The sequence below is a fragment of the Cucumis melo genome, chromosome 4 (genome assembly GCF_025177605.1).
Source record: "Cucumis melo cultivar AY chromosome 4, USDA_Cmelo_AY_1.0, whole genome shotgun sequence".
In the NCBI taxonomy this organism is placed as follows: domain Eukaryota; kingdom Viridiplantae; phylum Streptophyta; class Magnoliopsida; order Cucurbitales; family Cucurbitaceae; genus Cucumis; species Cucumis melo.
In genome coordinates, this window is record NC_066860.1 from 33,681,488 (window position 1) to 33,697,182 (window position 15,695).

The window sequence follows — 15,695 nt, forward strand, 5'->3', positions numbered from 1 at the left end:
GAAAAAAATCGAATAGGTAAACGACAGTGTATTTATATTATCAACCATATAAATCGTAGTTGAAACTTTTAAACCAATTTTATGTATTAAAAGATGTGAAAGCAAACGCAACTAAACTTATATATAGTATTGCTGAATGAAGAATTTTGAATAAATTACAAATTGTCACGTCATTTATCTTGAAAATACAGATAATTGAATTTGAAATTAATTAAAAATCAAATGTATCCCAATTTGAAATTAAAATTATAAGGCAACGCAATAATAAGCTCAGCTAAATAAGCTAAATCCATGTGCTTGGGCTAAGGACTAGATGCATAGGTCAACCAAGCTCAATTCATATAAAAGCATAGAAACATCGTGCTCAATTAAAAAAACTAATTTTATTTCCTTGCAATTGGGTGTAATTTTAGTTTTAACAAAATTTCCAAACACAAAATAAATATATATATATATATATATATATAGTCTTGAAATGTTTGATTTTTCAAAAATCTCTATAAAACAATTAAAAATAATCAAATATGTATCGAACATATTTGACACAAATCGAACAATCTATGTATGTAACAATTGAATTTACGAAGCAAATATTTCATCAAAATATATTTTAAACCAACTTGAAAAACAAGAGATAGAATGTTAAAGCAAAATTAAATTAACACACGAACAACTTTGAAAATAAAAGTTTATAAAGAGAAGAAAAAAACATTAAATAAAGAAAACAACTATTATATTTTTTTCAAAATTAAAACATATTCACTATTTATTAAAACTAATAATAACAATCTCAAGATAAAAATTTGAGGCATAGGAGAGTTCAGATTTGGACACATTTTTAATGTTTGAAGTATGAACATGGGAGTTGGGACAAAGAAGGAGAAATGTTTGTCAGAAGAAAATACCTTTTTGAAGTAATGATAAAAAAATAAAAAGAAAAATAATAACCAATATTATAAATTTGTATTTCCGTTTGAAAAAAAATTGAAAGTCTACTTTTTTTTCTTTTTCAAAGTTTTTCATCGATACGTATTTTTTATGCCTAGGTTTTAAAAACGACATTTTTAGTCACTATGTGTATAACGATAGAACCATTTTGTTATCGAATTTTCAAAATGTACTATTTTTAGTACATGAGTTTTAGAACATAGGGTTATAAGATCAAAGAAATTTATATTCGATTTTTTAAAATAATTATACGATGTTTAAAATAAAAAAGATTTAGAAAGAATACGACTTTTAAAAATTATTTTTTAAATTTAAAATATCATATAATTATTTAAAATGAAAGTATAAAGCTATTTAAGAAATTTTCAACCATATTTGACTAAAAAGTATCTTTTGAAAATGGATGATTAAATGATTTATTCGACTAAAAAGGTGTATTTTTAAAATTAGAAAAAAAAAACATCGTATTTATTAAAATTTAGGATTAAAAAGTTAATTTAAGAAAAAATAATTTAATAAATTAAATAATAAAAAAGAGATGAGTTTTAAATTTTATTTTGAGAAATGACATAAATTGAATACACGACTTCCACGAGGTTGTAGTTGTCTGGTTCCACCAATATCAGCCTCGAACAAACATTTATCAGGCACGAAAACCTTTCTTAATCTCCAAAACACCCTTCTTATTCTCATCATATCAACATCCCAAATGCCTCAAATCTCTCGGATCCGATCGCTAATTTCTTTTTTCAAGAGGTTATTTTGGTATTTCCACCACCCCCATTTACCTATGTAATGCTTATGGTTATCCATGGAGGAGATTTCTGCTTCTGGATTATTTTTTTTTCTTCTCCCTTTCTTGATTTCTTTGTCGTCCAAATCATTCTTTAAACAAATTTTACGACACCCAATTTCCGAGCCATCTTCACGAACCTCTAAATTTCAAATTTTTTTCATTGCCAACATGGGAATGTCTCAGAAAAGATTGAAGAATGTATGTTGTTTTAGCTTTTAGCGGTGGAAATTGGCGGCAAATTTATTTTTTCTTTATCTGTTTCTTCTCATTATCGCATGATCGGGATTGGGTTTGTTTTGATTTTCTTTTCATTTGATAATGCATTTATGTCAAGTGATGATTCGTTTCAAGATTTTGTGTTCTTTGTCAAATTAATAGAAGAATGGTTCGTTCATGGAAAAGGATTTGATTTTTGGATTTTAGTTGTATGGTTCATTCTTTTGTTTGTGATTAGATAGAGAATGACGGATGGAATGCTTTTCTTTTTGGTTCAACAGTTTCAATATGAAGAATTGGTTGCTTTTTTAGGGCTTGAATTGACTCTATCCCTGTTGCTTTTATAATTGTTATTTTTTTCTTATTGTTCTTGAATTTAAATGTAGTAAATTTTCTTGGTAGATGCGGTAGACCGGTGATTGTAACAAAAGATTAAGAAGTATTCAAGTTGTGAAATTCATTTCACAAGGACTGGAGGATATAAATTATGCCACGTTTGATTGAAAGGAAACAAACTAAGGAAAGTGAATTTCTAATTGGTATTTCTCACAAATTGGAGAGGGTAATAATCAGGCGTCCAGATGAACGTTGTTGGCAAAGTTGGGAGTCTCATTTCACAAGGAGTTTATTCAGTTGCCACGCCATTTCATCCCTTTGGTGGGGCAGTCGATATAATCGTTGTTCAGCAGCAGGATGGGACTTTCCGCAGCACTCCATGGTATGTTCGGTTTGGTAAATTCCAGGGCGTTTTAAAGGGTGCCGAGAAGATCGTCCGAATATCTGTCAATGGCGTTGAATCCAATTTCCATATGTATCTTGATAACTCTGGTGAGGCCTATTTCATAAAGGAAGCAGAAATTGGTCCAGGAAATGAGGTTGATGGAGTTACAGATGATTTGGTTAAGGATGGCTTGATATATGGAGACAGCAAGGATGAACACAATAAAACTTTATTTGTAAAAGGTCGACTGGAGCATAGTATCTCTGATTCTACCGTTGTTCAGCTGCGAGATGAAAGTGATTCTATGGGAGTTGCACGAATTGAGAGGGCAGAATCTGACGTTGAGCATAGATTCTATGATTTTCAGGATGAGCAGTCTTCTGTGGAGGATTTGGTAGAGTTGTCAGAGAGTGATTCTAATCGATACGATAATTTAGAGAACGAGAGTTGTGCCGAGTCACAGGGTACAGATTCAGAGGTTATCCTAGTGAGTGTGGATGGTCACATACTGACTGCTCCAATATTAGCAACTGAACAAAATACAGAAGATGTGCAATTAAGTACACCTCAGTTTCATTTGGGTCCTGGTGAAGGGACAGAATTTTGTGAAGACAATGAATTTACGGGTGAAAATGCCTGGGCAGCTGATTATATAAACCAGCTGAATACATCTACAGAAAACGACACTTCTGGAAAAGTTGCTGGTTCGATCAACAAGTCTAATGGTAGTGCTTGTGACCTAGTGGTTTCAGAAAGGGAGGTAAAACATGTCTCTCAAACTGAAGAAACCTCAGCCTCAGGCATTGAAGTTCAGGAAGATGATCTTGTGCAGAGTGATTCAGAAGATGTCCGTATTATAATTGAGGAAGAGATTTTCAAGAGCTGTTTGGAACTATCGGAATTAGCCAAACGGGTTGGAAACACTGATTCTGAAAATGTCGTCTCCCCAAGGGAGGCTGAAAAATTAGAGGAAAAATTTGACATGATTGTTCCATCAGTATCTGAAACCAATGGGAGTGTTATCGATTCCAAAGATAAAAATGGCACTCATTCTGGTAGTGGTTCTGATAGCTCTGTGGTCAATATGACTCCTGAGCTACTTGTTAAAGCTGGTGGAATTGAGGGATGCGTGTTTGGTGAAGAGCAAGCCGCTTCGGATGACGAGCATGTTCATAATAATGATCCTTTGAATGGCGAACAGCTAGACACAATTGAGGGAAATAAAAGAATGGAGAGCTGTTCACAAGTGCCTGTTGCTGGTGATGAATGCAATGTAAGGCAGTTAGAGGAATCTCCAACGGATGCTTTATGTGGAAGAACACAACATCATTCAACAGGCATCTTCTCATTTAAAATTAATAAGTATTTCTCAGTACTTTAACACAGACTACATTCTCTAAATACTTCAACCATATGCAGGTTTTGAGATCTCTCTTTGCGGTCATGAACTTCATGCTGGTATGGGCTTGCATGCTGCAGCTGACGCCTTTGACGCACATCGTGTGTCTGCACAGGAATTTGAAAAGTCTGCTTCATCAATTATTAAAAATGACAATCTAATTGTCAGATTTGGAGAAAGGTACATGTCATGGGAAAAAGCTGCTCCTATAGTACTGGGGATGGCTGCATTTGGAGTTGATTTAAAAGTGGATCCCAAAGATGCAATCTCTGTGGAACAGGATGATTCATTGAGAGCTGGGGACGATGACTCTACTCCCACACCCTCCAGCCGTAGATGGAGGCTCTGGCCTATTCCATTTAGAAGAGTTAAAACGCTTGATCACAGTAACAGTAACTCATCAAATGAGGAAATTTTTGTTGATTCCGAATCCACGTTACAGAACTCACAAGCAGAACAGAGTCCAAGGTTGCAGAATGGAAGCAATGAGGCTTCTAAGAGACAGCTTGTGAGGACAAATGTTCCAACAACAGAGCAGATAGCATCATTGAATCTCAAAGAAGGGCAAAATATGATAGCTTTCACTTTTTCAACTAGGGTTCTTGGGACACAAAAGGTTTCAATTTAGACTCAGTACTGCATATGTACACTACAACCACTTTATTGTATTTTTTTATATGTTGTTGTTAAAATTCTTTTTAACAGGTCGATGCTCACATTTATCTGTGGAAATGGAATGCAAGAATTGTGATTTCGGATGTTGATGGGACTATTACTAAGTGAGACTTCTTTACTCTTAAATATATGTTTGGCTAATACCCTTAAATCTTTGAAGTTTTTAGCTCCTTTTTCCACTTTCTTTTGCTGTAACATGACCACGGAAAGAAAATACAAGGGTTGCTAGTTTCATGTCCAAATTCTTAGTTATAAGAGAATGTATGACCATCCAAGGATATATAATAGTCGGCACTGAAACATCTTTTCTGCTTTGTTGTGAAATTGTTAGCTTTGATGATACATATTGGGGGGAGGGGGTTGTATTGAATCTAATGGAAATATTATTCACCTTGGATCATATTTTTCAGGTCTGATGTATTAGGTCAATTCATGCCCTTAGTTGGGAAGGATTGGACACAATCTGGCGTGGCTAGACTTTTTACCGCAATTAAGGTAAAACTTGTGCATTTGTTCTTACAAAATGGTGTTTCGTAGACTTTTTACCGCAATTCAGTTTTTAGCTATTTATCAGAATATCATGTCCATGAAGGGGTAGAGGTGGCTCAGAATGATGTTACAATGTCTGAATCAGGCTGCATCTTTATTTGATGTCAGTTGGTTTGGGATTAACTGGTTTTAATGATTATATAATGATTAATCCGTTATCTGTGTACTAAATCGAGCAGTCGTAAAATCGTCAGCTATGTTATTGAATCGAAATCAGTCCCAGTGAAAAACCTTGGTTAGTGATTAAGTTTTATTTTTTTTTTGTTCTGTTTTGTGTGTGTGTGAGAGGGGGGGGGGGGTGACCAGGTATTGGTTTAAGATTGTTGAAGTTAATCAATGGCGTATTTGACCTGCATCATTTGAATACAGTATTGTGGTTTACTCTGCTGAAGCTATTATCTGATGTGGTGTATTGGGCTTTACTCAGGAGAACGGTTATCAGCTGCTGTTTCTCAGTGCACGGGCCATTGTTCAGGCATATCTTACCCGAAGCTTCTTACTCAACTTAAAACAGGTTCCATTGATATAAATCGCTGGTGACTGCTTCCTTTTAACTGAAACAACTGAAACATTGACTTGACCTAGGCCAGACCAGTACCTGAAAGTTTTGATTTGTTTCATCATGATCTCTCTATCAACTTGATTATTTGCATTATGTTTTTTTTTTCCTTAATTTATAATTCTTTTAAAAAAATTGATTTCACATGAACTTATAGGAAGATATGAATTTGATGAATAGCTCTGCTATGCTGTAGGATGGAAAAGCTTTACCAAATGGACCGATCGTTATCTCACCAGATGGACTATTTCCTTCTTTATTTCGGGAAGGTGAGATCTTTTACATGCAACATTTCATGAAACATTCGTTTTAGTGAAGGAAGAACTTGAAATCCCTTCTTTATTTAGAGAAGTCGATATCTATTACACAAAATTTCATGAAACATTTGTTTTAATGAAGGTTAGAACTTGAAATTCCTAATGTATTAAGACAAGACTTCTTATCTTTAAGCAGCCTCCAGTACATGTGTCCCAATATGGCTATGCGGATAGTTAATATTTCTGTGGGGGTATTATGTGTATTAGTACGTGGCTTTTGAGATAACTTTGTGCTTCTATGTAGATGAAAATGCTTGGTTAAAATAAGCTATTTGTTCTGTTCCTGCACCACTTCTTTGCCTTCCGTTAAGTATCCAGTTCTATAGTTAAGGACTTCAGAGAAATCCGGTAGTGCTAAATCAAGGACATGAACCATGTAATCTTTTATTTCTTTGAAGACACTGATTTCGTAGGAACATTCCTTCTTCAGCAGCCTTTATAGGATTTTTTTTTATAGCGTGAGTGTGTGAACTGGTATACACTTACCTCCACCTACATGGGACGACCTCCTAGCCTTACAACATTTGGGTGCCAATGAAACTCGTAGGAAATTAATTCCTAGGTGGCCACCATAGATTGAATCCATGACCTCTTAGTTATTGTGTCTCATTTGACCACTAGACCAACTCATTATGGTTTATAGGAATATGATTATTGATAAAGCAAAGCAAAAGTCGAGGATAGATTATAGAATGCCATCCCCAAGGAGACACCCGACCCATATTCTCAAATTCTCAAACAAATAGGGACTTTTCTTGATTATATTCTACTTGCTGTTCATCTATGGAAACCTTCGTGATTGCCCCAACTGCTATGTCTTCATGTGTGTGAAAAGCTTCTTATCTCATCAGCTTTCACAATCCTTATGTGATGATAACTGGATACGAGACAAGTTTTTAGCATACAATGTTTGGTAGCTCTACCAAGAACTCCTCAATGATGGGCGGAATAGGGACTTTTCTGCATCATTCACTGTTCAAAGATCCAATAACACTGACAGATCTAGACTTTACTCACTTCAATAGATGAAAATAATTACCTTCAAAGTAGAAAGAAATTCAAGAACCTCCCTCCCTCCAATACTTTTCCAACCACTTCCTTAACTCTTTCTGCATCTATCTCTTTTCTCGGTTCTGTTACCTTCCTTTCAATTTCTACAAAAAGACCATTTAACCGAGTTATCAGACTCTTGTGAAGTTTATTGTCGACATGGAGAGTCATTATAGATAAATATTGTGAGGCAAATTTGATTTCCTGCCTACCAAACATGGTCATTTCATCCCCTTCTTCAGCATGAAATCTTTTTGTTTCTTTTCACTAGAGCATATTGTTGACTTTTGCTGCTTTATCTGTAGATATAATTGACTTGTGGTTTTGTTTATCTATGACAGTGATTCGAAGAGCACCGCATGAATTTAAGATTGCATGTTTAGAGGTAAAAAGATGTAAAATTGAATAGCTGATCTTCATAATTATCTTGATGAGTAGGATGTTTTTCTTATTTTTCTTCTGATGAAATGCAGGACATTAAGAAGCTTTTCCCTCCTGACTACAATCCATTTTATGCTGGGTTTGGCAATAGAGACACAGATGAGCTCAGCTACCGAAAAGTTGGGATTCCAAAAGGAAAGATATTTATAATCAACCCCAAGGTATCTTATTATCCATCTTTTATTAGCCTTTTCTCCTTACTTTATTGAATAGAAATTTGACTTTGCATCTGTTTTCAGGGAGAAGTGGCCATTAGTCATCGGATCGATGTGAAGTCTTACACGTCTTTGCACACACTTGTAAACGACATGTTTCCACCAACCTCACTGGTTGAGCAGGTAATGAATGCAAAATCCTTAAGATATGTCCAAGCAGCTTGAGAGTCCGGATACTGGTTTTGTCATGTTAACAACTGACGGGTTCAGTTTCGATCTGGGGAGTACAATAGGAGAAAGAAAGGAAAAGATCTAGGAAATATTTAAGAAATAAAATCTTATATATTATTCTTTTCAAAAGTACTCTGGGGCAAAGCCCTACTAATTCTAACAACAACTAACACTGCTGTTATCATTTTGTATCCTTGCAGGAAGACTATAACGCTTGGAATTTTTGGAAAGTACCGTTGCCTGACATTGAATTGTAGTCATTGAATAGGGAAGACTGGTTTATACTGACAAAAAAGATCAAAGCGGCCTTTTCTTCCACACAAGATAGAAGTATTTGAAATTCTTCACATTTTCTCTGTTTTCTTCCACAAGTAATTTTGACAAAGAGAGCCACTGGAGCAGTGTTTGAAGCTGTAGCTATTTGGGTGGATCAAGCAAGTTCCTGTGGAATAAAAGTAAAGATGTTAGTTGAATTTGTCTTGTCTTCTTCTGCTTCCTTTTTGGTTTTATTACATTCAGATGCACTTAATTCATTTATTTACAGAATAATCAACTCAGACTTTTGTTCTAGCTGGTGATGCTTTGAGGTTCTTTGATTACATGAAATGTTGTTATATACTAAAAAGTAAAATTGGGTACAAAACTAAGTGTTACCATGTTCTTCTCCTACACCACCCCTCCCCTCCCCCCCCCCCCCCCCCCCCACAAAAAAAAAAAAAAAAAAAAAAACTTTGTGCCTGCTTGCGTAGCAACTTCATATTTAATGCCCTGTCAATTTACCTCCCAACATATGGACCAAGTTAAAACCACCACAAATGGCAGCTCTCTCTATCTTAATCAAGTGTGGGTCTTAAAGAAACCTCCTTTAGACATATGGGCTGGCTTCATTTGCAGATAAGTCTATGAATGGTTCTAGTAATGAGAAAAATAATAACACTGAAAGACACAGCTACTTGCTCCCTGCCCTTTGAAACTTACCCATAAGATCATACACTTAACCCAAACTACATAACTTCCAAAGTGTCGATACATCCTTATCCTCCCTAAAACCACGTCCTCCCACCTTTTCCTTCAGCTGTTATGAAATACGTAATTTTCATTGGGAACTTGCTGAGAAAATCCACAGCACTGTCAATGTCTTCGTCTAGTTGGAGATTATCAAACAGTATCTGTTAACTTTTCATTCATCAGCGGTAGCCATTGCATAATTTTTCTTCTTCTTCTTTTTTCTCATCTTCCAAACAGATCTGAAGTAGCCTTTATTTCCACGTAGAGTAGAATTTATGTTCTTCTATCTTTTCCATTCACCTCTCCCTAAACATCCTGTTTGAAGTATGTTTCTTTTGTCTGAACTTGCACTTTCTGTTATGTTCGTCTCTTCGTTTCGTTTGATAATTTGGTCTTCCCGTCTTTTGAAGTTGTAACGATTGAGTCCTCAACACACAAATACGATTTGCAGAAAAAGCCTGTTAAGTTGAGTTTGAAGTTGTAGTCCTTACATGGGAGAAGTTAAAAGAAGTGTACCAACAGTTTGAGCAGTTTTTGGTCATACTATTTTTGTTTCTTTATTAGCTACTTTTATTAAGGCGCGTAAAATAATACACAGGAGGGTTAAAAGGCTAAGCCAAAAGGGGATACGACAAGAAACCTCAATGAAGAACTCTGGCCTTTAGTAATCAAAAGGAAGGGATAATGAGAAAGTAACCTTTCATTAAATGATCTCTTATGCAAAACTTTAAAGCATTCTTCTATGACCCTTCTAGACTTACAGTTGTTCTCAGAATTCTTTTCTAACCAAACAAGCCATAGTATAAAGTAAAGTTGGTTCACTAGAGAAAACAGTAGTTGTTTCCTAAAAGGAAGGGACCTAAATGACTCTCTTATTTAGCCATTATGGCTTCGTCTAGTGGTGGTCGATGAGATCCATGAAGTATAAGTCATGATGGACTTCCCTAAGATTTAATACCTAATAAATTATATTTGTCAAGGATCGAGTAGTTGTTCTATGAGAATAGTTGAGATGTGCACAATTTGAACTAGACACTTAAACAAATAGAAAAAGAAGAAGAAAAAAGAAAGAAAGGAAGGAAGGAAGAAAGAAAGAAAGATGCCAAACAAGTCATATTACACCATGAAGTTGGCCTACTAGAGAAGACTATATTTCTGTAAAAATGGAGGATCTCAAATAATGTGCTCCCACAGTTTTTAAAACATGTGATTCTAACAAGTCTTCAAATCTTGCGGCTCAGCTATACTTTGAAAAAAGTTGATACGACCTATGGCTTGGAGACGTGTTAGAGAGTTTCTAAGGTCCATAATTGTTGAGAAGTTAAATTGAAAAGGCACTTCTATAATACGTTAAAACCAAATATTCACAACAATCTTTTCTTTGGCCGATTTGAAAAGAATGGTGAATTAATGAATGAAAGACAACAACCATTTAATGTAAGAAGTCCTTTTCTTTTCTATAATATGAAGAAACATCAAACAACGAACATATGTGATGTAATATATACAACAGTCCTCTACTTATCTCTCTGTTAAAAAAGGAAAGTAGAATTAGAAAATTTTCAATTAGGGACAGAACTTCTAATAAGCACAGAGATGGGACGATCCAACCTGTCTATTTCGAAAAATTAGGACACATTTGGAACAAGTTTTCAGTTTAGAAAATGAACATGTAAATTTAACGTAAACAATACTTCAAAAACACCAACTAATTGAAGATATTAGAGGGTTTGGTTGGTATGGCTAGAGTATGAAGACGTACTTGGTGATCAAAACATGTACATATAAGGACTAGACTATGTTGTAGAAGCCACAGGTTGGGCCCGTGGGTTCGACTTTAATATTTTTTTCAGAGTCACAGTCCAAAATCATAAAAATATATATGTATAATGTTAGATACGTATTTTAATGATTAAGGCATTATATTCTCAACCAAAAAGTCATTGGTTTATATTTGAACGCATATGCATTATGAACTAGAACAAGTTTTCTTTTCAAAGGGCCATCAAAGAACACGGCTTTGACACTTTTTTGAAGATGATTTGTAGAGTCAAGTGCCCGCCATTTCAGACTGTGGGGCTACAAGAAACTTCCTTTAGACATCTGGGCTAACTTTCAGTTGGAAGTAAGCCTTATGGACACTGTCAGTTATCAGATGTCTGGCAAAAGAACAGTACAGAAAAAACAGTTCATAAAATTTGAATGAAATGAATGCCAAAGTTTCCCCTTGTTAGATAATGCTCAGAAAAAGAATTTAGTACACATGGAAACAATCTACATAGTATGAATACCTTAGTCTATCCTGAAATTCTCATGAAAGTACAGGCATTTCCATTTTGCAGTTCATCAAGTCTCTGTCGGCTCTCCTTTTTCTCACACCACTGTTTTAAAAGCCTATTGGGGGCTGTTGCTTTCTTTTGGAATTTGCTGCAAAAAACAACAACATTGTCAACATCCTGAAGTTAAGGGAGATTCTCTTGCACTGTGTTCTATTATCATTCAAGTAACAGACAAGAGTAGTTGGTTGAATAAGAGAGCTCATTAGTTGGTGTTCCCTTGGATCTTTTCCTCTTTTTATTTATTTATATATTTATTTTATTTTATGTTATTTTATTTTATATTTCTCTTTCTAGGCCTTTTGCGGATTGCTTCGAACGTGTTTATCACTAGCTTGAATTTTTCTTGAAGAGTCTTCTCTTTCTTCCTTTTTGATGATATCTTTTCAGGAAAGTGTTTAACTTTTGTCCTCTTGCCTTTTAAGGTTGAGTGGGACTCATATTTCTCATAATTTATACATAACAGAATGCAAAAATGAAACGTTTTACATTCTCATCCCGTACATTTTTCTCTTTTGTTTTAACTGCTCTATAGCTTGATCGTATGCCAAGGGAATGGAAAAATATGGTGGATAGATAGAACCAAAAATGAGAGGAACATCTCTACTATGACATGATTTCTTAAAAAGAGTACCCCAAGAAACACTAACAAAATACGGTGCAAAAAGTTTCACAAGGGCCGGTGCGCTGTTTTATCTTCTGAAATTTTCTACACATTTTTCTTATTGCCTGCTCTCTCAACTCGAAAGTTTCCAACCTTTAGAATTCATGGATACATATGTACAAACTATAGAACAAGTAGATCTTGTTCAAGTAATGCAGTGAAAGTTTTCCAATCTGATTGAGTCACCTTTCAGTTACTGCTCTAATCTTTCAAAGCTCAGAGTAAAAATATGAAAGACTTCATGAGATAGTTCAGCAGTTTATACTTTGCATTGAACTTTTTTTTTTACTTTACAAAGTTCATTTAATTCAATCATAGACTTATGATACAAAATGACTTTGATGGAGGACCACATTCATGTTCCTCTACTTCTTCCTCCTGCCACATGTCAAATGGACATTTACAATTCTCTTCTTGGAAGTATTCAAAATATCTAAGGTTTAGTATTTTGAGACGTTGAATGGTTGTACTATAAATTCTGACCTTCTTCATCTCCAAGAGCATCACTTCCTCTACACCTTCATTAAGTTTAAGTAGAGAGGAAAAAAAAAAGTTGAAGGTGGATATGGCCATTGGACAATTCTCATATACTTATACTGAGGATTATATAGAAATGGATATAAGTTCCTCTTCCAATTTCTGTTATTCTTTGAACTCTCCGCCTCAAGCAAGAGAGTTTGAGTTTCAAATGAATGCGGTCTCTCTTGATAGAGAAACCACCATTTCCCCCGCTGATGAGCTTTTCTACAAGGGAAAGCTTCTTCCCCTTCATCTCCCACCTCGCATTCAAATGGTTCAAAAGCTCATCCAAAACTCCAATGCTCACCACGAAACTGAACCTCACTTTGGAGAAAACTTCCAAATCTCCTTCATCTCTAGCTCTTCTGCTTCCTCGGCTAATGCAAGTATTTACACCCCTCGTAAGTCCTTTAATTTTTCGCCTGCCGAATCTTGCAGGTTCAGTTTTGAGCTAAAACCTGTTGAGCATTGGATAAATACTGAAATGGGAGGCCACCAAAAGCTGAGACAGCATAAGCACTCCTCTTTATTTCAGAAACTTAAGGCCTCGCGAGCATATATCTGGTCCCTTTTCAATAAGTCTGCCTGTACAGATGAATCTTGTGCAAAACTAGCAGAAAATAGGCCAAAAAGAAAAGAATTAAGCTTTAAAAAAGACCATTTTACAGCTACATTAGTTGACAAAAACAAAGTTAGCAACCAGAGGAGAGCCCCATTCTCTGCAATTAAACCTTCTTGTCCTTCTTCACTATCTTCTTCTGGTTCTTCTTCTTCATCTTCCTCATTTTCTTTGAGTTCATCGAGTGGTATGTTTGATCCACAAATACTCAAGAGATGCAACAGTTCAAGTTCGGAGATGGCGCGTTCCATCGAAGGAGCTATAGCTCACTGTAAGCATTCTCATTGTCTATAATCTCACTCAAGAAATATCTAAACCAATGGTGAAGACTTGGGTTAGTACTTCTCAGCTCAGCAACAATGACCAACTGATGCCGTTACGGGGAAAAAACAGATAACGGAGAGATGTTATAAAGGACGAAAGCTTTGAACTATCTAGTTTGTCTTCTGGATGGAGTGGTGTTGCTTTTATAGCTACGAGTTGTTGTGAGTAAAGGCTCTTTAGTCCTGTCATTCAGTACGATGTTAAGTTACTGTATTCATTGTCAACTGCTTTGGCTGATGTTATTTGTCATGAATATAAATGAATTGAATTGTTATTCTCTCAATCCATTTCTTTTTCAGCCATTTGAAATATAGGTTTCTTAGAAAGATGCTGCAATATATTAATTAATATATGATGATGATGATCTGTATTTGCCTTTACATCCTTTGACATAAAAGTAGACCCATTTGATTCAGTTTTGATTGTGGGTGGCTTGTTCATTAAGACTGACACAACCTCTTTTCCTGTCTTGTCGTTACTCATGTCATGTATTATCGATTCTATGTATAGCGTAGACAAGAACTCAAGAGGAATTGCATCAAGTTCAACTGGTTGTTCCTATGAGTAATAATTCAAATGAAATCTCGAATGAATGATAATGAAACCAGAGATCGAAGCAGAGAAGAGAGTAGGCTTTATGTTAGACAGCAAAAACTCTTTAACATTTGATCAAATGAGAAACATACCATGAAGGCATGAACATGCTGTTTCCTATAGACGACAGTAATCTATAGCATTACAATTTGTCTTTTTACTTGTTCGTAATAGCACAGAAAAATCCTAAAAGATGGGAAAATAAAAGTATCCAAAACTTTAAAGAAGCTTTAGAGACATTCTAAGTTTTGAAGAATTTTTTTTATAATATTGATTGTTCCCCTACATATAAATCCCAACACCACTTTACCTCTAAGATGATAAGAAGGATTTTGATCCATTTGGAATCATAAACTTGCAAGTTCCTCAACACTTAGTGAAAGTTCTTCAGGACATATGCAAAATTCATTAGACACAAGAAAAACAAGGACAAAATGGCACAAGGCATTGAAGAATCTCTCTCTTTTCCATTTCTTGAAAAACCTGTTACACAATTTGCAGTTAAAGTCAGAAATAATCCAACATCTTTTCACAAACCCTTTTGAGCATTTTGAAGATAAAAGAAAATTTTAGTGTCCCATGAACCAATATGGGGCCATTGATAATGCTAAAACCATGTGGAAATTGTTCTAAGAAAGAAATAAAGGCAAAAATATATTAATGAGTGAAAGAAGTTGATAGAAGATATTTCTATGGATACAATTGAGGTTATATGAGTTGTCATCTTCTTCTTCATCATCGTCATCTTTTTTCCAGTAAGAAAGGACCCAAAAGGAAAAACATGATATCAACTGTTTTTCGTCCCCTTTTTGGCCCCTTTGCCTTAACACTTTTTCACACATTTCAACTGTTTTTAGGTCCCATCTTATAGCTTTCCCCCCCTTTTTCCTAGCAATATTGAAATGTTTTGTTTTTGCATTTTGAAAATTTTGATTATACACATTTCAAAGATATATTGTTTTCTTGTAGAACGTACCAAGTGAACATAGAACAAATCCAAAAAGTGCATGTGCCTATGTTAGTACATAAATAAAAATATCTTCATTTTTTGTTACATAATACGAGTATGTAAAAGATTAAAACAAAAAAAGAAATTTATACTCAAATCGAGGATAACTCAACTTATATAATACTTGTATCATTCATCTCGAAGTTAGAGGTTTGATTTTCCAGTACTTTAAGTCTGTTGTATGATTTACAAAAAATTTAATCATATGGTTTACACTCTGCATATATCATCTAATTTTACTTCGATAGAGGTTATTTATTTACGTAATCACAAATTTGAAAAAGTTAAAAAAAGGGTATTATTAATCATTAATCTGTGAAAGAACTCTTAAATCAATGGTTTAAAGTTGGAAGTGTGAAAAAAGTGCAAAGAAAAAGTGTAAGCAAAAAAGGTTCCAAACCAAAGAATTATTATGTGTATTAAGATATTTATTTTGTGGGTCCCAATAAATGGCTTATTGGTCCTTTTTCTTAGCACTTTATTCCTATTTTGCATATCTTTTCTTCCAAAAAAAACCAAAAAGGGAATTGTAGTACTCTTTTATTTTCTTTCCCAATACTCTCTT

The 15,695-nt window shown here is 34.7% G+C and overlaps 2 protein-coding genes across 3 annotated transcripts; both read left to right on the plus strand.

Moving 5' to 3' along the window:
• The first annotated feature begins 1,553 nt into the window (after positions 1 to 1,553).
• LOC103486421 (phosphatidate phosphatase PAH1-like) lies at positions 1,554 to 8,627 on the plus strand. 2 transcript variants are annotated; one of them, XM_008444376.3, is made up of 11 exons: positions 1,554 to 1,713; positions 2,363 to 4,018; positions 4,101 to 4,696; positions 4,786 to 4,859; positions 5,166 to 5,250; positions 5,732 to 5,818; positions 6,060 to 6,132; positions 7,572 to 7,615; positions 7,704 to 7,832; positions 7,911 to 8,009; positions 8,258 to 8,627. In XM_008444376.3, exons 2-11 carry the CDS (start codon positions 2,542 to 2,544, stop codon positions 8,312 to 8,314), a joined length of 2,721 nt encoding a protein of 906 aa, XP_008442598.2. In that variant the 5' UTR covers positions 1,554 to 1,713; positions 2,363 to 2,541; the 3' UTR covers positions 8,315 to 8,627. The 2 variants fall into 2 exon arrangements, with proteins under 2 accessions (XP_008442598.2, XP_008442597.2); XM_008444375.3 differs by lacking the exon at positions 1,554 to 1,713 and adding an exon at positions 1,760 to 1,942.
• Positions 8,628 to 12,630: 4,003 nt separating this feature from the next.
• Positions 12,631 to 13,497, plus strand: LOC103486420 (probable membrane-associated kinase regulator 4). Its single transcript, XM_008444374.3, has one exon. It carries the CDS (start codon positions 12,631 to 12,633, stop codon positions 13,495 to 13,497), a length of 867 nt encoding a protein of 288 aa, XP_008442596.2.
• Positions 13,498 to 15,695: the final 2,198 nt, after the last annotated feature.